This window comes from Rana temporaria, chromosome 6 (genome assembly GCF_905171775.1).
Source record: "Rana temporaria chromosome 6, aRanTem1.1, whole genome shotgun sequence".
NCBI classification, from domain to species: domain Eukaryota; kingdom Metazoa; phylum Chordata; class Amphibia; order Anura; family Ranidae; genus Rana; species Rana temporaria.
Window position 1 is genome coordinate 142,417,258 of NC_053494.1, and position 22,703 is coordinate 142,439,960.

Consider the following 22,703-nt stretch of genomic DNA (forward strand, 5'->3'; position numbering starts at 1 on the left):
GTCATGCTCGCTCCCTCCATTGGACTACAGAAGAGTCAGGGCGCCCACTAACACAGAGCTCCTTTCTCTATCTGCAACGTAGAGAGCGTCCTGACTCTCCTGTAGTCGAAGGGAGGGGGCGAGCATGACACTTCACACCAGGGAGAAAGCCTTGCATTACTGTGTGGAGTTACAGACAGAAGAACAGGAAGTGAGGATTTATCAGAAGAAATAAGGACATTTAAAAGCAAAATTGAAGGATGAGGTAAGTGAAGGAGGACTGCACTAAGGTAAAGGAAGCTATTTAGGAAAACAAATTGTACCTTTACAACCCCTTTAAATATGTAGGCTAGGCAAACATACATAAACATGTGCTAAGTGTTGGAAGAAGTAATCCACCAAGGTAAAGCCTAGATTTAGCGACATTTTAAAGCAAATGTTAGACCACTTGACTGTATACTGTCTACTTGTATCTTTTTCTTTCTTGTAAACCACAGCACAGCCAGTACACTTAAAAATTATGGTAATTATGCAGCTGTATACCAGCTGCAGATTTGATACATTTATGCAAATTGTTTTTATTCTATAATTCAAGCATTTTTGCTGCTTTTAAAATATGTTTGTACCCTTAAGAGCAGGCATATGATTTAAAGCATTCACCTGCTAGGGAGCCACAAGTACCATCATGGCCCACCATCAATCTAACTGAAGTTTCACAGATTATTAATGTCTTGCACTAGCATGTGACTATGAATAGTTGGTGTTGACTTTCTTTCTATTACCTTTTTTGCTCTGCACAAGACTGAAGGTTCATTATGCGTCTTATGAGCCACTGCTGAGGCAGCTGCATGAGAAGTACCAAACTGTTCTGCGACAGAAGATGCTGACCAGCCTGGAGAGGGACCGAGCTGTTGGAGAGGTAATGCAACTCAGTAAATTCCTACTGCTTAACAAGATATGAAAAAAATAACACCAATCTAATGAAGAATCTAATGAAAAAGCAGACAAATAATGAGCTTCCGCTGATATAATTTTGAATACAACCAGCTAACACCCTGAAGCAGAAGTTAAACTTTTAAATCCAATGATCTCAATAAGAAAATTGTACCATACTGGGTCCAAAAAGCAGAATTATTACTAAAATGTCAGCAAAGCAACACAAAGGCATAGAACAATGGCCAAGACAAAAACAAAAAACGCAAAACAATAAACATAACAGTATGTGTTTCTATTCATGTATAGTTTTTTTTTTTTTTTATCGTTGTAGTAGTCTGCACTATTACAGCAATAGCCTCTGTCTTCTGGGTCATGCTCAGGTTCTCCATTCATGGACTGCCCTGTATTCTTTTTTTTTTTTTAATTAATACAGGGCGTTCTGTTTGGACAATGATTTTTATGACATCACCACTCCATTCCACCTCATACAACCAGAGAGAAGTGTGAAAACTTGCCAGCCCCTAACTACCTCTTGCATATTCCTATTAGTCAGTGACGCCACTCATACTAGTAATGGACCTATAAGAATGTGTGTGGGTGGGGTTTAGTGACAAGTTGACACTAATAGTACAGCTGGCTTTGACAGGAAAGGTTGGAAGGCTGTTGCAGGTTTATGCACCTCTAGGTGACTACAGTTGATATCGGTAGGAGTCTGTCCTTCTCCCCCCACCCCGATGACAGTCTTTTCAACCCCATGCCCTTGCAAATAGAGAGCAAATCCTATCCGTTCTGTATTTGACGCCCAGCAAATTTCCTTGTGTGTGTGTGTGTGTGTGTGTGTGACTATCATCATTATATTAAGCTAAATGGCAACACAAATCGATGTGTGTACATTTTTTAAAGCTTTCATGGTTTAAAACTAGCAGTTACGGCATGTTGAGAAGTGGCAACACACCAAATTGCAAACTTCTCAAAGTGGTCAATACCTCGCAGCAGTGATCTATGTAAAACACCTAGAACCCTCACTTTCATGGAAGTCTAATGGTAAAATTAGAAGTATCTTTTTTGCTGATTATGTGTACACAACATTTTTTTTTTTTAATCACTTAAGTAACCTAATTAATCTGATGGTTGATTTCCCCTATGGGAAGTCCAATCACCAAAATTCAGGACCAATCATTTACCTGTCATGCACATGGGCAGATGTTCATTTAGGCTGCATTCACACCTAGGCGTATTTACGCCCGGCGCTCGTGCCGCTGGAGGGGCAAATTTACATTGATGTCTATGAGATGGTTCACATCTCACGCCGAAACGCCGAAACGCCTGCCGCCTGCCGCCTGAAAACAAGTCCCGGACCCTTTTTTTCAGGCGGCTTTCGGTGTTCGGCATAGACATCAATGTAAATGTTTTGTAAAAAAAAAAAAGTTTACAAATCGCAGCAAAATGCGCCGCGTACGCCGCATTATAGTGTGAATGCAGCCTTAGCGCTGTGTTGCAGGCACTTATCTCTGTTATACGAATGTTATTTCATTATGACCTAGATCACCTCGCCTTTTTTTTTATAAACCACAATGGAGAGAATAATACATTGAAAAGGTGTGGTAGTAGGATCGGATGTATGGGTGGGGGGGGGGGGGTGATAGTGAATGGGAAGAGCTGAGGATGGGAGGAGAGAAAATGAGTAAAACAAGTAAAGTTTGGGGCGCACTTCTGAATCGGAAATGGCCTCAACACAGACAGAAAAGGAAAGTTTTGGTTATCTGGTGAGGTCCTTCATTGCCGTGTCAGTTTTTTGAACACTGTCTTCTGTGTTTAAAATGATGTACTTTTCTGTCTCCAATAATTTTTTGCTTGCTGTAGATCAATGTTTCTACCTAAAATATGGGTCTATGCATTCTATACTGCCTTTGACTGCAGATACCATGCTGCCTTTCTTTGAGATCTTCCAGCTTTGAAAAAACCTAGTTGACTAACCAAAAGCTTTCAAAGCTCTCTTAAGATGTGTTTATTTCTTGTCCTTCGACAGTTGGGTTGTTTTACTAAAACTGAAGAGTACACAATCTGGTGCAGCTCTGCATCGAAAGCAATAAGCTTTCGTTTTTTTTTTTTTTTCTTCGTTAAAGCTTAATTGAACAAGCTGAAGTTAGAAGCTGATTGGCTATCATGCTCAGCTGCAACAGATTTTGCATGCTCCAGTTTTATTAAATCAACCCCAGTGTTTTAATGTATCAGCCCAATGGAAAAGACTTCTAATAAGCCCTCGTTTTTTTTCTCAGTCTGTGGTGGGAAACAAATACCAAATTTCTTAGGGTTTGTAATCCATGTTTCCACTCTCTGTGATGCATACACCACATTTCATGTGCCAGATTGTTACATTTCATATTTTTGTCCACTGATGATGTGTTTAGTGAAAACAGATATGTTAGGCATTTTGACCCATGTGTCATCCACATGGAGTGACATAGACCGTCCATATGTGACGATGTCGGGGAAAAACATTTCAGGGTATTGAACAAATCAAGTAATTATTTTAAAAGATCCAAACATAAGCAAAGCAAAATTGTATATTCAGTCCAGTGCACAGACACATAAGCTGGAGAGACAAAACGGCAAACCACAAATGCATAACCATACAAAACAGATGGTTCAAAAAGCTGTAAAAGAGGTTATCTATGGCACACTGCCACAATCTAGCTAGACTTGCGGCCTGCAATGCCACATATTAGCAACTTACAATGTTGCCCTAACATTTTTCTGATGTTAAATATATAATTTTCTCTGTTTGGTGCTGCTGAAAAATTATATTTTTTATTTAAAATAAATTATATTTTCAGTCTCTTATCACTCCTAAAATAAGCAACTGTTATTCAAACTACTGTCTGCTCTTAACCTCTCTGCTCTTTTGAGGCAGAAGCCTGAATTAATTTTTTCAGTTTTTGTGTTAGTTTAAAGTATATCATGAATTCATCTAAAGTCCTTTAAAGCTGCATCCTTGCTTGCCAAAACAGTGAATGTTGATACATTACTAATAATCCTGATTCAGTAGCTGCTTAACTTTTTTAGTTTTCCCTCTCATTTTAAAAATGTTCTACTATACTTGAATAACTTCTTTACTTTTTGTTACGCATGATGCATATAAAACACTGGGTCATGCTCTATTAATATCAGCCCTTGACTATTGTAACACAATTATCGTCTATTACATAGAGAGAGTCTAAGCCTGCATTTTAGCTAATACACCTCTCATTGTGCAATTATGCTTCTCTCTAGCAATCTCTGCTCTAGCTCCACATAGTCCACTGGATAGAGTTCAAATACCTTGTTCCACTAAAGCTTTAAACAATCTGGCATCTTTATCTCCTCTTAAGCAATTGGATATATTCCCAATCAGAACTTTCAGTTCACCGATAAATCTTTTTTTTCTCCCTTGTCCTCCCTTCTTATTCATGTGTCCAGAGCTTCTCTTACAGTGCTCCCAGGTCTCTCATTAGCTTTGTTTTATTCGTTTTTGTTAGCATTTTTGCATTATTATAATAATGTCTGTACAAAAATGCTATTCCAATACACAGTGCTCCCAAACACAACATATTTGATGGACATGTATTTTTCCCTACTGACATAATATAGCTTCCTAGTTTTAGTTTATTAAAAGTAATCCTAAAAAAATAAATATAAATTAAACTTTAAATACTCCATTACTCCATAATACCCATTATATAGGAACAGCAAAGCATACATCTAGCTGTACGAAACATGAATTAAAGTGGGCCCTATTCATAAAAACAGGATAGTAATAAAAGTGAAGCTGTTGCCCATAATAGCCAATTAGATTCAGTGTTTTTTTTTTACCTTAATATCTAAAATCCCGGCCACTGTGAGTGACCAAGTTACTATGGATGGCTTTTTCTGGCCTTTTTGTTTTCATACGTGTTCTAGCTATTTACTGTGGTTTTATGCAGAGGGCAATTGAGGGCAATGTGATTAGTCTAATGCATTTGTGTAATACCATATGTAAATGTACAAATGATGTGCAACAGAGGGACCTGTAGAGGCCAGTGTAGCCAAGCTAATGTGACCCCAGTGTGATACAGAGGAGGGGCAAAGAAGGAATGCTGTGCTCTAAAACCTCATTATCAACTGGTGATGTCATTGGTTGTTGGGACGCTGGCTACTAGAAGGTTGTAATGGTGCACAATGAAAACTCTGGGACTTTGAGTAACTAAAAGGAAGGCTTGATCTACCCACTGGCATGTACACACATTTTGGCCAATTTTTGCTGCTATAGAGGTCAGTGGAACAATGACTTTTAAGCTTGTTCAGATTGAAATTTTGAAGGGTTGCTATGGTCTTCTTCACACTGCCCATTACCTTGTTTTTTAAATAAGACAAGAAAGCCAGGTTTCACCATTAGTGTATAGTAGTGCATCACCTCTCAAGAGAAAATGTAAATCTTTTTTGTTCAGCCAGTACCTGAACACATATTCATCTTCTTCTCTGAGAACCCTGAGAGCCACAGACCTCCAGGGCACTTTATAAACCTTTGCATTGTTGCCATGTATTCTTGCTCTCTGTGTTTTCTTATTGGCTAGTGAAACCACAGGTTATGTTTAGAGAGAAAAAGACCGCTGCTCTCAGGTGATACAATCAGTAACACTCCAATGTTGCTTCTGTGAGGTGGGGTGCACGGCCTGCCACTGCAGCAGAAAACATGGAACCAAGAATCTTCAGATTGGCAGTACACCCATAAATAATAAAAGCAATGAATACAGGCAGGGGAAATGCAGGTAGATTCACGTATTTCACACTAAGGAAGTGCTTTGTCAAAACCACACAAGCACTTCCATAGTGAGAAACGCATCAACCTACCTGCATTTCCCCTACCTGTACTCATCCAGTGCTTCTAATATTTATTCTTCAATAAAGACTTTCTACTTTACTCTCTGTGTGGGTGTGCTGCCGATCCGAAGATTCTCTGCTCCGCAGGTTATGTTTGTGGGCCAACAGGATAGAGCAGAGGTAGCAGTGGTTGGTGCTGAATGGGGGTACCTGTAAGCTCTGATTGCAACTTACATTGTAGAGCACTGTCTGCTTTGGCGTTTTCAGAATTCTTTGGAAAGAAGCTGAATATGCATGCTGGCTCCAGTAGGTATTTTTTTTATACAGAACAGAAGTCAGTAGTGTATTTAGATTTTGTGCTGCCCTAGGCCTGACTAAACTTGTGCACCCCCTAATTTAAATATGACCCACCCCTTTCTGTTTAAGACCCGCCCTGAAACTTTTGAGTTGGGACACTAGTTCTGAGGGCCTTGGGGGGGGGGGGGGGAGTGCAATGGATAATAGGATAAAATAACCTATTGGTTTGATTTAAAGTGACATTAAATAACATCCTTCTTTTTCAAAAATAATCCAAACACATCCACAGCCTGTAATCAATTTCTTGTAATGTCCTCCGTGAGCTCTAAAAACTGTATTTTTTTTTTCCCCCTCAATTCTGTATTTAAAACGAACAGTGCATGTCAACTGTGCTCATGCGGCCACTGCTCTATGCATACTACAAATCCTTAGTCCATAGTACCTAGTCCATCCCAAGAGTAAAAATAGTGGGTAGCTATGCCCTACTAGAAAAAACAGCAATCAGCGCACAAATGTTACAAATAAAAAAAAAATTGATTGCAAGCTGAACACCAAAAATCACAAAAAAACTCAAAAAGTACAAATGATAAATAATAATAAAAGTGCAGCGCAAATAAAGTCCTTGACTGAAGAATTAAGATGACACCTAGTGAGATGGCAAAATTTTTTGTCAAATGTGATGATATCCTCCACCAGTATAAGAAGTGCCTCCTTACCAGATGAGTTGGACCATATGTTTTCACAAGTGGTCAAAGACAGCTTGTTCTCACCCACCACTGACGAAGTCCAATCCGGACGTAACATGCGTACGGTGGAGGAGTTTTTTTCCTGTGACGTCACCTGCGTCCTTTCTGCTTCTGCTTGTGGCTATTGCTCCGAGTTTTTATTTTATTTTACATTGCCTATCGCCTATTGGCCAGTTGTTTTCTGGCAGATTGTCTGCAGACATACCAGACTAACTGTAGTATTGTGAAGTGCTGTGTTTTTTACCTTTTCTCTGGTATAAATACAGTCTACACTTGGAACGTGTTTTTATTTTTTATTCCGCATTGGACCTACTATTCACTGCTGCATTGGACTCCACTGCACCATCTCCCTTATGGTGAGAAATAGCTGTCTTTGACCACTTGTAAAAACATATGGTCCAACTCATCTGGTAAGGAGGCACTTCTTATACTGGTGGAGGATATCATCACATTTGCCAAAGATTTTTGCTATCTCACTGGGTGTCATCTTAATTCTTGATTCATCAGTCAAGGACTTTATTTGCGCTGCACTTTTATTGTCATTTATCATTATTAGCTATGCCCTTCTTTACAGGTATCATGGTAAACGAACGTAGACACCCTCTAAAAAAATTCAGATCAAAGCAGTAAAAAATAAATACATTTCTAGAAGGCTGAGAGCAATAAAATATAGATGTGCTCTATTCTTTGCTCAAAACAGTACTTTTTTGAGTCAAGAAAGTTAGAAAAACATGCGTGTGTGTGTGTGTGTGTGTATGTATGTGTGAATATATGTGTGTGTGTGTGTATGTATATATATGTGTGTATATATATATATATATATATATATATATATATATATATATATATATATATATATATATATATATATATATATATATATATATATATTAATGTATCTATAATTATTAATGTGTGTGTGTGTGTATTAACGTTTAGTGTCACTTAAATGCTAAACTACAGGCAGATATAACAGACACAAATTATTGCAGCTCTGTAATCACTGATGTATTATCATTTTTTTACATTAAAGCAGGGTAAGTACCTGAATTTGACTTGTTCAATCTTTTGCAGTTTACTGCTATAGTTTGGGCAGAAGAGCTCAGAGAGGGGGAGGGCAAAGCTTTACAAGGAGCCAGTCATGTGTGCCACAGTGCAAGGCACATGCTAATAGGAGAAGAGGGCACAGTGACAAAGATGAGCGCAGTGCTCTTTTCACTGTCCAGCTGCAGGGTGAATGTAGCGGGGAGGTAGGGAACCTGTAAGTGGAGGTGAAATTGTCAAATTGCAGCAGAGAAAATTAAGTCGGCTCCACTGCTAAACAGAGCGGTGTAAATATCAGGACTTGATGGGCAGAAATGCAAATCCTTTGGCAGGTAAAACGGCACTCACATATGCATTTAGCCGCTTGCCTGAATTTCAGCTTTAACATATAACTAAAGGCAAAGCTACTTTTTTAAGTTTTTGTATAATGTGAAGAGTTAATAGAACACTGGTTGGGTTTTTTAAATCCCATCTGTGCCCCTGATTCACCCTATTCGTCATAAGTACTGTTATCGTGTAAAGTGAAAAAAAAATATAAAAAAAAATTTGGGCTATCCCCAGAACACCAATCGAGGCATTATCTTCCAATGAGGATGATGGTTCTGGAGACCCTGGTGATTTCCTCACTTTAGGGATTTCCACTTACTATCTGTTTGGCCATGGGACAGAAAATGATGGCAATTTCCCCAATATGACACAGATGGCAAAAAAAAACCTAACCGGGGTTATAACCCTCCTTTTATCTATCCGATTTTTTTTTTTTTAAATGCCTATAGTTCTACTTTAAGGAATCCAAGTAGCACACTGTGGAGATGCTAGAGTGTGTTTTGTAACTGTATTCTTTGTAGTTCTCTTAAACTACTCTAGAATTTGAAGCCTCAGTGCGACAAATCACTGGTTTCTGAATCATATTTTACTATCAAGTTTCCTATGAAAAAATATTAAATTAGGAATGCCTTTTTGGAAAACAGAAATTCTTATATTATAATACATTCAAATAGACAAGTCTGTCAGAAGCATGGTAATGTGTTATTCCTGAAGGCAAGTTCCAATTCAGTTGTCTTGCTGTGAATTTGATTCCCAGAAGCTTCTCATCCTAGTAAATTAGGGACATAGTGAGATGTTCAATTTGAGCCAAGATTAGAATATGGGTATAATCATGGCAGCAATATATCATAGGGAAGTCTTCCGCTCATTCTTGTATATTTTATTGCCAAATGCCTGCAGTTTCTTGCAGAGAGAAAAAAGAGTGAGGACGACAGACTGCTGCTTGAAATTGTGTGATTTTTCAATTACGATTTTTGTACAAAGCATTCTATATATTTTATTCTTTTGTTCCAGGTGACTGGTCTGCAAGCTACACTAAGGAATTTTGAATCTGGTCATAAAATTGAGCTTCCTGTGAAAAAAGGTAGTGCATGTGAACACATTTCACAAAACAGAACATCATTCTGTCTGTCTCATTTCTTGTGAAGATCTATATATATATATTGCACATAAACACTCACATATTGGAGCTAAAGAATAAATGTATTTGTTAATAAAGCGACCAGGTAAATGGTAATTTTCTGGCATATTTCTCAAAAATGACAGCTAAAATGTGTGTGTTGTGTCCACTACTAATAATTCTTTCCCACTGACCCCAACAACGGAGCAGTATTTTTTCCCACTGACCCCAACAACGGGGGTACTATTTTTTCCCACTGACCCCAACAACGGGGGTACTATTTTTTTCCCACTGACCCCCAACAGCGGGATACTATTTTTCCCACTGACCCCAACAACGGGGTACTATTTTTTTCCCCTGATGCCAACAATAAGGCACCATTCCCCACATCCCCCCCCCCATGGCACAAATGATGGGGACACTTGCCCTAATAACAGTGGGACAATATATTCCCCCCACCAGTATCAATGGTGGGGCATTCTTTTCTCCCATTGACGCCAGGGTATTTTCTACTTCCACTGCCCAGTCTGGCCCCCTCAAAGTCTGAAGAGCAGTAAACTGGCCCTTTGTTCTAAAAGTTTGGAGACCCCTCCTCTAATGTATACATAGCATGTACTGTATATAGTCCATTTCAAGCTATAAAATGTCTTATAACCTGAATGTAGCCTTTCCCAGTCATGTTAGGGATAGTTATGAACTTTAGCAAATATTTGGCTAGGGAGTTAACCCTGGCCCTGCTCCACCCAAAGAGACGAATCCCCCCCCCCCCCAGTTTATCTGCACCACTGGGCCCCTTACATTACACAGCACCCCATAGCTCTGGACCCCTTTACATAGCACCCTGCATCACTGAACCCATTTACATTACACAGCACCCTGCATCTCTGGACCCCTTTACACTACACATCCCCCTGCACCACTGGGCCCCTTACATTACACAGCACCCCATAGCTCTGGACCCCTTTACATAGCACCCTGCATCACTGAACCCATTTACATTACACAGCACCCTGCACCTCTGGACCCCTTTACATTACACAGCCCCCTGCACCACTGGGCCCCTTACATTACACAACCCATTGCACCTCTGGACCCCTTTACATTGAACAGTACACTGCACCTCTGGACCCCTTTACATTACACAGCACTGCACCTCTGGACCCCTTTATATTACACAGCACCCTGCACCTCTGGGCCCCTTACATGACACAGCACCCCACAGCTCTGGGCCCCTCTACATAGCACCCAGCACCACTGGACCCCTTTTATATTACACAGCAGCTTGCACCACTGGGCCCCTTACATTACACAGCACCCCACAGCTCTGGGCCCCTCTACATAGCACCCAGCACCACTGGACCCCTTTATATTACACTGCACCCTGCACCTCTAATCTAACTAAACTATACAGTGTATAAATATATGTACAACTCCTGGGATGTGTATATATATATATATATATATCCTCTACACACTGTAACATTAACAGACTAGCCTGCCTAACTCCAAAAAATTACACTCCCTCTCTCTCTCTGTCTCTCTCTGTAAACCACACAGCACAGATTAAAAAAAAAAAAGCAGACTGATTGATTAGCCCTAACAAGGGCTGTTTGGGGTGCTGTTCTAACAGCAGAGATCATATGAGTCTTTCAGGACTGGAGTACACTGGCATAGCTATCGCTTTCCCTATAAAATCAGCAGCAGCAACACTGTCCCTCTCACTAAGAACGCAGGTTCAGAATGAATCTAAAATGGATGCTGCCCTAGAGGTGGGAGGGTCAGGGAGGGAGGGTATGCTGCTGATTGGCTGGAATGTGTCTGCTGACTGTGAGGTAGAGGGTCAAAGTTTGCTCAATGTTAATTAATAGGAGGCGGGTCGAACATCGCATATGTTCGACGGCGAACAAGCGAAAATCGCCGCAAACTATTCGCCGGCGAACCGTTCTATACATCTCTACCTGGCAGTACACAATAAGGAAGGCACCATAAAAAGACAAACAATGTGCAAAGCCAGGGTGGCATTCAAGCGGTCACTAGCACGACCCAGAACATTCTAATAACAAATGCGTTGTATCTAACAGAAAACTCACACAGCTGCTCACAACAGTGAACTTAACAATCTCTATTGTCTTTCTAATTCTCCTCCCGGCCAATCGGGAAGTGGGTCCTGAGACCCATCGCCCAACTGCCTCCAACCTAGATTCTAGATTCGGTAAGTGCGGGACATAACATGGGGGGGGGGGGGGGCGGCGGCAAACAATCCACCAGCCGCCACTGCCCTCCACCCTTTTATACAGAAACCACATGTTTAAATGCTTATACCTTTTGGTAATGAGCAGAATAGTAGGGTACCTGTAAAATCATATTCTATGGAAATTTTGACCACTTCAGCTCGTGTATAACTCTCTTTATTTATTTATCTCTTCCAGTAAGACTATTAACATATCTTTATGTTAATACCTGAGTATAGGACTACTTTAACTATAAAGAATATGATTAGATGAATGTTGACCCTACATCATTAGCTATAGGCATGACAGTAATTAGTCTTTTCTTCTAGTACAAATACTGTCTCTATCACACGCAGGAGAGAGCTTGGATGTCGTGCTGCTCTGCATTTCCATGAGGCAATTTTCCTACATTGATTACAAAAATAATCATAAGACAAGGCAGCACTGTCAGATTCATGTCGTTTAAACATTTTTTATATCATTATGCCTTAACACAAACCACGATGAGCGTATTCTTGCTGAATGGCAACCAGTGCCCCTTGACACCGCTTGCTTACTGCCTACTCACATGGATGAATAATGAGCCCAAAGTCCCTGCTGACCATTCTTCTATTTGTTAATGCACAGCAAACATTGAATCCTGTAGGAATGTAAGAGAAAAAGAAAACTTTGACAGAACCTACATTGTTTTGTGTTTACAAAATCATTTTTTATTACTTGTATGTAAAGGAAAATTTGTGTTCAGATAGTTGAAATGTATCAAATATGATTCAAATGCAAAGTATTACAGCTCAGTAGTGCATTAAAATCTTATTTTTTTTATTTACTGTTCTGACCCTTGTGTTGGTACATAATGTTGTTGATCATTGTGTGACCCTTCAGTATGTCCAGCCACATATCAAATTTGATTCTAGCAGTTAAGGAAGAACTCCAGAACAGATGGATTAAAGTTCAATTGTATTTCTTTATTGTACACCATGGGACACAGAGCCATTCATTACATAGTGGGTTAAGGGTCACCAGCGGTGATGGACACTGGCACAACCAATTGAAGACCGTTCCCCCCCATATAACCCCTCCCATCAGGGAAGTACCTCAGTTTTTTCGCCAGTGTCTAAGGTGTTGGACGCGTGTAGGATGTGCTAAGGAAAGCTCTGCCAAAGAGACCCTCTAGGGGGTAAAAAGAGCTATGCTTTTGGATCCATCCAAGACGCAAAAAAATTACACTGAAACTGGATGGTATCCAGGCCTCATGCATGAGGCGTCGCCTGTAATGTCTCTCTTCAGAGGACTGGGCTCTAGGGTCCAGCACTTTCGCTCTATATGCTAAAAGTCCTGGTAAGAGACTTTCACAAGGCCCAGGGGAGAGATTTCCTTTTAAATAGGAACCCATATCCCTGAAAGTTGGCACACAAACACCGCCGTGATGGGTGAAGATTGGTGCTGCCTGAATTTCAGCATAAAAACCTGCGGCGGGGATAAAGATAAGAGGAAAAGGTATCCTAAGAGCAACCTTAAGGACCTATTCCAAATTTTGAGTAACGTGTCTTCTCGGTTTTCACCACTAGAGGGAGTAAAGAGCTGAGTTATACTCGCCACGCTCTGTACAGTGTCAAGATCCCATGGACTAGCACACTTCCTCTGCTGCAGAGCTCTGCATTAGACGGCCACCGTTCTCTCCTCCAGATGATGGCCTAAAAACGCCACAGCACGTGCAGTAGCAGGTAGGAGGAGGATCCCCCTTGCCCCAGGACAACCGCCATTTGCCCTAGGTCGCGCGCGCATGCTTTATCAGTGGCAGAGGCGGAGGAGGAGCGGGGTCGCGAGCGTGCGCGGGTACGCTAATTGAAAGCATGGCGCTCAACAGAGGAGCCATAACCAAGACTCAGAGGCCGGCAGCTCGTCCTTGGGACACAGCAGCATTTTAGGGGGCACGTAAGCTCTATGTGGTTGGTGGGGCACTCCCAAGAGAGACACCTACTCCATTGGATGAAACTGTGTGTTTAAGTTGCATACTTTATGTAGATTGCTAAACTGAGCACAGTAATATATGCACTTTGGTACCTCGGCCTGTTGCTTAGTAATATGTCTTCCCTTAGAAAGAATTCAGGGACTAAAAAAGACAAAAAAAGAACCGCCGCCTGAGACGGGGGGGCTCTAGCTGTGCCTGCTCGGTACCTTCCTCTCCTGTAAATTTTGACGTACCTATACAGGAGAAGCCATTGCCACTATCGGGTGTAACATTGTCTCTGGTGGCACCTGGGCCTGCATATGTCACTGAGGACACTTTTACCGCAGCCCTGGAAAAGTTGAAAGGAAAGATCGCTACGCTAACCCCAAAGTCCTCGCAAAAGGACAAAAAGCCAGGCAGATCTCCTTCTGTGGTTTTAGATCCCCTTTCAGAAAAATCCGAAGAGAGGACAGAGATGAGGAGTCGGATGGATTAGGGATATCAGAGGAACCCTGCTCTGCTTCCCAGATGCTAAGGTCACAGGTACAATGTTATGCTAAAAACAGTGCATACTGCATTCAGTTTGCCCTCTTCGGAGTTAACTGAATCACCGGTCTCTTCCCTGGGCTCATTAAAATCCCTGCAGGGTTCATGCTCTTTTCCGGTTTATCCGTTATTAAAGTTAATTTACGCAGACTGGCTACATCCAGATAAGTTTTTCTCACCTCCTAAGGATTTGATGTTCTTTATCCTATGGAGGAAGAGTTTTCCAAGAAGTGGAGTCTGCCTTCTGTAGATGCAGCCATTTCTTGTGTAAATAAGAACCTGACTTCGATACGTAGATAACGTACAGGTGTTGAAAGATCCTTCAGAAAAGAAGTTGGAATCTTTACTTCCTTCCTTCTGGCCGGTTCAGTTGCCCAACCTGCTTTAGCAGCAGTAGGCATGTGTCAGGTCCTCAAGGACCAGGTAAAACAGGGGCTGAAGGAGCTGCCTCCAGAACAAGTCAAATTGTGGGAGAATTTGTCTAAAGCCTTATGTTTCTCAATAGATACTATGAGAGATTTGATTCAGCAATCATCTCTTCTCACACTGCAGCTGGTGCATATGCACAGAATTCTTTAGCTAAAGCATTTGTCAGCAGAGGCACCATGCAAAAAACTTTTGGCCAGTTTCCCCTTCCATGGCGAACGCTTCTTTGGGGAAGATTTGAAAAATATATGTGGGAAGACCAGAGAAGAAGAAAAATAAGTGACCTTGTTTTAAATGTTCTCTCTCCCCGGATCCTGGTAAATCTACTTCCAGCCAGTGGCGACGGCATTTTCAGCCAGCCACAAAGGCTAAAGAAGACCAGGCCCAGAAGAACACAAAGCAGTGGGGTTCAAAGGCTAACAAGCAAAACCCCAAAGCCTCTTTAAGAAGAGGCGCCCCCACTCGGCCGAGTGGGGGGATGGCTTTGTCAGTTTTCAGCGGCATGGCAGACAGACAGAAATCCAGGACAAGTGGGTAGTATCTACAGTATCTCTAGGGTACAAGCTGGAATGTCAAGAGATCCCATCTTCTCAGTTCCGAAGCTCAAGGCTCTCCAAAGATTCACCAAAAAAAGCATCCTTCTTCAAGGGATTGGATTACTTGCTGTCCCAAGGGGTGAGCACAGAAGTACCCCTAAAGGAGCAAGGTTCAGGTTTGTATTCAAACCTCTTTGTGATTCCAAAACCAAACAGATGTCAGACCCATCCTGGATCTAAGATCTCTAAATCAATTTCTGAACATTTGCCATTTCCGAATGGAAACTTTTCGATCAGTGGTCGCCACCCTACAAGGCTGAGAATTCTTGGCATCTATAGACATCAGGGACGCATATTTACATGTGCCTATCCAATCCCACTCACCAAAAGTTCTTAAGGTTTGCGGTAGAACATCGCCACTTCCAGTTTGTGGCTCTGTCCTTTGGTGTGGCTACCGCGCCCCGGGTATTTACAAAGGTACTAGCCCCTCTGTTGGCAAATCTCAGAGCACAAGGCATAGCGATAACAGCCTACCTAGACAATCTACTTGTGATGGATCAGTCAGTGGCAGGATTAGATCAAGCTGTGCTCGCCACAATAAAATACCTGGAGCGTTTAGGATGGATTGTAAACCTACAAAAATCCTCTCTACAAGCCCAAAGAAGGGTAGAGTATTTGGGCATGATCATAGACACCGCCCAAAGCCGGGTATTCCTACTAGAGCCAAAGATCAAGTCCCTAAAGGACCTGATCCACAAGGTCAAAGCAAAGAAAAGACCATCTATTCGCCTTTGCATGAGGCTATTAGGTAAGATGGTAGCCTCCTTCAAGGCTGTCCCTTACGCCCAGTTTCATTCGAGACTACTTCAGGGCAGTATTTTAGCCACCTGGAACAGGAAGGTCCAAGCTCTGGATTTACCAATGCACCTGTCTTCAGAGGTGCGCCAAAGCTTCAGTTGGTGGTTAAAGACCTTGAACTTGCGAAAAGCAAGATTCTTTCTCCCAGTCACCTGGAAGGTGGTTTCTACGGATGCCATCCTAATGGGCTGGGGAGCAGTGTTGGAAGAAGCTTCAGCCCAGGGACCGAAAGGAGCCTGCCCATCAACATACTGGAAATGTGGGCAATATACTTGGCCCTCAGAACCTGGACACACAGGTTACAGGGCCACCCAGTTCGGATTCAATCTGACAATGCTACTGCAGTAGCTTACATTAATCACCAGGGAGGCAGTCAGGGCGCTCAGAGGTAAATCGGATTTTGACATGGGCAGAAGATCATGTTCCTTGTCTCTCTCTGCAATCTTCATTCCAAGGGTAGAAAACTGGCAAGCGGACTATCTGAGTCACCAGAAACTATTACCAGGAGAGTGGTCTCTCCACCCCGACATCTTTCAGGCCATATTCCAGAAATGGGGGACCACGGATGTAGCTCTACTAGCCTCCAGGCTCAGCAGGAAGTTGGGAAACTTTGTGTCCAAGGCGCGAGATCCTCTGGCCTACGGATCGGATGCTCTAATAATTTAGTGGAATCAGTTTTTACTGATCTATGCATTTTCGCCGATCGCTTAGAAGAAAGGAATTCCAGTAATCCTAGTGGCCCCAAATTGGCCCAGAAGGCCCTGGTATGCTGAAATCATAAAGATGGCAGTAGGAAGACCTTGGAAGCTTCCACTTCGTCATGACCTGCTGTCGCAGGGTCCAGTGTCCCATTATTCCTTTACAAAGCTAAATTTGACGGTCTGGCTGCTGAGACCCACATTTTTAAGAAACAAGGGATCTCGGGTCCAGTTCTTTCTACACTCCTTAATGCTAGAAAGCCAGCCAACAGGCTTATCTACTATAGAGTTTGGAAGGCATATGTTTCCTGGTGTGAAACCAAGAAATGGAATCCTCAGATACGACATAAGTAGGATTCTCACCTTTTGCCAGCTAGTGGATATGAAATTAGCCTTTAGAGCCGATAGACCCTTAATGGTACTATTGGTCTTCTTTTAAAGACCGCTGGCATCTCATTCTCTAGTTCGGGCTTTCATTCAGGGGGTACTGCAGATCAATCCGCCAGTCAAGTCTCCCGTGTGCCCATGGGATCTGAATTTAGTATTGTCAGTGTTGCAGAAGCAACCTTTTAAACCCAATCGCCAGATTCCGCTGATCCTTTTAAGCAGGAAATTGGCTTTTTTTTATTGCTATCTCTTCGGCTAGAAGGGTATCTGAATTGGCAGCTCTTTCTTGCAAAGAGCCTTGTTTATTTGTCACAAAGACAAAATTGTACTACGACCCCATCCTGCCTTTTTACCTAAGGTGGTGTCGGCTTTTTATTTAAATCAGAATTTTCTGCCTTTTTTTTTTCGATACGCGGACATCGGCGGAAATTTTTGCACTCCCTCTAGATCTAGTGAGAGAAGTAAAGGTGCATCTGCAGGCAACCGCTCAGATATGCAAAACAGATGTTTTGTTTATTTTGCCAGATGGTCCCAAGAGGGGACAAGCGGCATCAAAATCCACGATCTCCAGCAACAAACAATTATTCAAGCTATGGTCTAAATAACGGGACTCCTCCTTTTTCTGCTAGGGCGCACTCCGGGGCGATAAGTGCTTTATGGGCAGTGCACCACCAGGCTTTGTTGGCTCAGATCTGTAAAGCTGCAACTTGGTCTTCAGTCCACACATTTTCCAAATTCTATCAAGTGGATGTGAAAGGACAGCAGTATAGGGCTTTTTGTCCGTAGCGGCCTGCTTGATCTGTGTCTCATATGGAGCATTGCTCTGGGATGTCCCATTATGTAATGAATGGCTGTGTCCCATGGTGTACAATAAAGAAAACAGGATTTTTAAAACCGCTTATCTGTAAAATACTTTTCTTGGAGTACACCACGGGACACAGAGGTCCCCCCCTTCTTATGGGAACCTTGTTGCTTGCTACAAAACTGAGGTACTTCCCTGATGGGAGGGGTTATATGGAGCGGAACTGTCTTCAATTAGTTGTGCCAGTGTTCAATCACCGCTGGTGACCCTTAACCCATTATGTAATGAATGGCTCTGTGGTGGACTCCAAGAAAATAATTTTTACAGGTAAGCTGTTTTAAAAATCCTGTTTTTGTATTTCCTGCTGGATGTTATGGAAATGAGAAGCACACAGCTTTGTGGCTATGGTTATCACGTTTGTTGACCGACACAATTTATTCACACCAGCAGTCAGTAGGGAGTATATATTCACATCATCTGCTGCTTCTCTTGGCTGCAATATATTATAGGAGCTGAGCTCTTTCATCAGCAATGATGTATAAGCAGAAGCTGCTAATACAAGAAAATTTGATCTTTTGATAAGCTTTTGAGGAGTTCTGAAAAATAAAGCTTCCTTTTTTTTTTTTTTTTACCAGTAAAAAGTTTTTTTTTCAGACTGCCCTAATTTTTTTCAGTTTTTGTTGTTGGTTATAGATGGTAAAAAGCTCATAAATAGCAATCACAGAGACTTAAAGTGTTACTAAATCCACAACTGTAAAATCAGTTTGTATTTGTAGTAAAGCATGCTATGCACACAGTGGAATCTAAGGGGGTTAATCCTCTGCATTGCGTAAAAAAGATGTTTGATACTATCTTCTTGGCTCGTCCCCTTCTTACACAGTCGCCACTCCATCTACTGATGGTACAGAGCCTTGGAGGCACTTTGCTCATGCTCAGTGTGCTGTGTATTGCTAGGATATTTTTTGTTTTGCTTGGGAGGGTACATGTGACTGGCACAGGGCCAATCAGCACTATCCAGACAGAGGGTCAGGGGTCATGCAGCCTCACAGGACAGTCAGAGGAGAATGAAAACTACTCCTACAAGCTTCAACCAGACACTCAGAATTTAGACTGCTGATGAAAAATGTAGTAGTTTATTTTTACTAAAATTGTATTTCCATATTCTGTGTACTGTGGGAGACCAGATATAGTGAATGCAGGGTCCTGGGTTTAGTAACATATTAACTATTGTAAAATAAAAGCCCTCTTATATCCCATACACAAACTCTTCCGTTATCCTTTTCAGTCCTTCAGGTACTAATATTTAATCTGTTTAAATTAATTTATTATCAAAGGCTCAATGGCAGTAAACAATATAAAATAAACAGAATGTACTGGGAGTTTACAGCTGTTAAATAAAGACAAAATATAAGTTTATCCCCTTGATATCATAAGCCACCCTCTGTGGCTTTGCAGTAGAAAAAAGACAATATTTTACCTCTGATAAGTTATTTTACCATCATTCAGAAATCCTGCTGTACCAAAATAACAGTTTATTCAGATAGCACTTTTTTTTTCTTCTTTTTAATGCACAGTAATTTTTCATACAGTGACTACAACACGCTCCACAAATAAAATTTCATTCTTAAATGCCCCAGGCTTTCTATTGCTTTATTAGTGTTATTCCTTTTTTTTCCAGATACAATTTTGTCTGCACAAACAGTTTCAAGAAAAGGATCAAACAGTGCAATTGATTTGACATAAAAACTGCTATAGCTGTTGTTGATTAAACATATCAAGCTGTTCATCTCCTAATTCTTTCAGGATGTGTGAAAGTACAAGCAGGGAAGTCTTGCTTTGCCAGTTCATAAATAAATTGGCCACAAGTGGATGGTACCTTGGTACGCCTGTTAGTCTGTCAGGGTCGGTTGTACTGATGGCTGCACTGCATTGTGCGTTGTATGGATGAAGATGAATCGGTGTTAGAGTCCACATTGCTTTTCTAGATATCACACATGGTTTATTAGTATTAGGTCTTTACAAAATTTAGGCTGCTCATCAGGAGAGGACTATGGGCCAGATTCACGTACAGCGGGTGCAATTTTACGTAACCGGTTTACGTTACACCGCCGCAATTTTTCCGATTTAGTGCCCGATCCACAAAGCACTTACCTGGAAATTTGCGGCGGTGTATCGTAAACAGGTCCAATTCAAATGGGGCGGGTACCATTTAAATTGGGCGCGCTCCCGCGCCGGATGTACTGTGCATGCTCCCGTCGCATCTCCATATCATTGCAGGGCGGAATCGACATCAAAACGTCACTTCCACCCATGGCTCTTAAAGGGATATTTTTTTTTCATTACATTTTAGTCTAAATATGAGATCTGAGGTTTTGACCCCAAAACTCATATTTAAGAGGACCCGTCTTGCTTTTTTCTATTACAAGGGATGTTTACATTCCTTGTAATAGGATTAAAAGTGACCCAATTTTTATTTTTTTTTAAACGTGTCAAAATAAAAAAAATTAAGTAAATTTTTTTTTTATATATTTTTAAAGCGCCCCGTCCCGACGAGCTTGTGCGCAGAATATGTGAGCAGCGCCCGCATATGAAAACAGTGTTTAACCACTAGGGTACCGCACGCCGTCAAATGACAGCGGGTGGAATACCCTATTCTGACAGGACGTCCATATGACGTCCTGTCATTTAAAGCCTCTAGGGCGCGCGCGCACCCGTCGCGTCACTGGGAACACAATGCGCGTGCCCGGTGGCCCCTATTTTGTAGGCAAAATAACTTTTGCGCAAACCAGGTTATTGCGATAATTATTTTTTTTTACCAAAAATATGTAGAATACCTATCGGCCTAAACTGAGAAAAAAAATATATATTTTTTTAAAAAATTGGATATTTATTATAGCAAAAAGTAAAAAATACTGTTTTTTTTTCAAAATTGACGCTTTTTTTTATTTATAGCCCAAAAAATAAAAACCGCACAGGCGATCACATACCACCAAAAGAAAGCTCTATTTGTGGGGAAAAAATTACGTCAATTTTGTTTGGGAGCCACGTCGCATGACCGCGCAATTGTCAGTTAAAGCGACACCGTGCCGGAAGCTAAAATCTCGTCTGGGCAGGAAGGGGGTGTATGTGCACAGTAGGCAAGTGGTTAAACCATACATGTGAGTTATTGCCGTGATAGGTAGAGCAAGAGCTAGCCCTAGACCTCTTCTGTAACTAAAAACATGCAACCTGTAGAATTTTTTTTAAATGTCGCTTATGGAGATATTTAAGGGTAAAAGTTTGTCGCCATTCCACGAGAGGACCTAACTTTGAAGCGCGACATGTTTGATATGAATTTACTCAGCGTAACAACATATATTAAAAAAAATGGGCTAACTTTACTGTTGTCTTTATTTTTTTATGAAAATGTTTTTCAAAAAAAAGTGTGCTTGTAAAACCGCTGCACAAATACGGTGTTACAAAAAGTATTGTAACAAACGCCATTTTATTCTCTAGGGTGTTAAAAAAAATATAATGTTTGGGAGTTCTGAGTAATTTTCTAGCAAAAAAATGAGTTTTTAACTAGTAAACACCAAATCTCAGGAAGAGGCTTGGTCCTTAAAAGGTTAAAGCGTTAAGAGTTTTCCCTATTGTCCAAAGCAGTAGTTATCATAAAAAGGGATTTCCATGAGGAAATCTGGATAATCTGCAATTTTGTTAAAATCCCTTTAAAACTATTGGTTACAATTAATTCAAATAATAATACAGATGATGACCTCTTAATATATTGCAATAATAGAATAGGAATATGCAAGTGTTTGAATTTGTGTCTAATTTCAGGCTAGATAGTGCCTGAAGTAAAGTATTCAAGGTCTCTGCGATCAGGAATGCAGAAATAATATCCATACTAAGCAGCAAAAACACACATTTTACAACTCCTTTAACTGAAAACAAGTTGGACTGAATATTGGTTTGGGCTTCAAAATAAATATACGGTATAAATAAAGCCCAAGCTTAGCCTGTCTCCCCCCCCTACTGTATGAAACCATCCAATAAGCGGTTGTTCCTCTTTCGATGCGTGAGACATCTATGGCCATTCTAAGGCAGCTTATTCATGCTTATTTTTTTATTTATTTTTGTTCAATCAATGGATTAAACAAAAAAACATGACCTGATTCCCCCAGCCACACATTCGATGTGGATGGGGGAATCGCTCCCACTGAGTTATTGTATTCTGACAGTGGAGAGTCTACTCCGCTATCAAAATAGACAGATCACTGCTGCCGGGTATAGCCGGTGGCATGGATCCATCATCAAACGCAACAGGCTGGTTGTACAGAAGTCAGTTGTTAGATCAAATTCTGTACAACCAGCCTTGCCCATGCTTGGATCAAAATGCATGTGGTCCCTGCTGAACTGGCCAAATTTTGACTCTTGTATGGGCGGCCTAAGTAGGATGCCAAAAGAATAATTCCAGGTTGCATTATGGTGTTTTCCAACAGTGCAAAAATGCCCAAATTACCACTTTGTTTATTTGTTGTCTGTCCATTCTGTCTTGATCTGTCCTAAAGCTTTACATGTACCACCATCATAGTGAGCTGTTTTTCCTGTTCTAATATCACAGTAAAGATAGACAGTCTATACAGATATGCTACTCGGTTACATAAAGGATATGAACAGTGTAAAAAGGCATTATGACTTATGCCGCGTACACACGGTCGTTGTTTTTTGTGATGAAAAAGTCATTTTCTAGCATGAAAAAAACGAAGTTTTTCAAACTTAATTTTAAAAAACGACGTTGCCTACACACCATCGTTTTTTCAAAATGCTCTAGCAAAGCGCAGTTACGTTCAGCACATACGGCGGCACTCTGTTCCATTCAAGCTTGCGTCATAACTTGCTTCTGAGCATGCGCGGCTTTAAAAACGTTGTTTTAGCCCACACACGGTCATTTTTCATGACACAAAAAACTACGTTTTGAAAAACGACATAAAAAATTGA

General features: G+C 41.1%; 1 protein-coding gene across 1 annotated transcript in view; it reads left to right on the forward strand.

Moving 5' to 3' along the window:
• Positions 1 to 22,703, forward strand: part of SPAG16 (sperm associated antigen 16) — a 1,251,920-nt gene that overhangs the window by 108,338 nt on the left and 1,120,879 nt on the right. The window contains exons 7-8 of the mRNA XM_040357476.1: positions 781 to 898; positions 9,183 to 9,252. Of these exons, the coding sequence (XP_040213410.1) occupies positions 781 to 898; positions 9,183 to 9,252 (188 nt within the window). The remainder of the gene's footprint in view (positions 1 to 780; positions 899 to 9,182; positions 9,253 to 22,703) is intronic.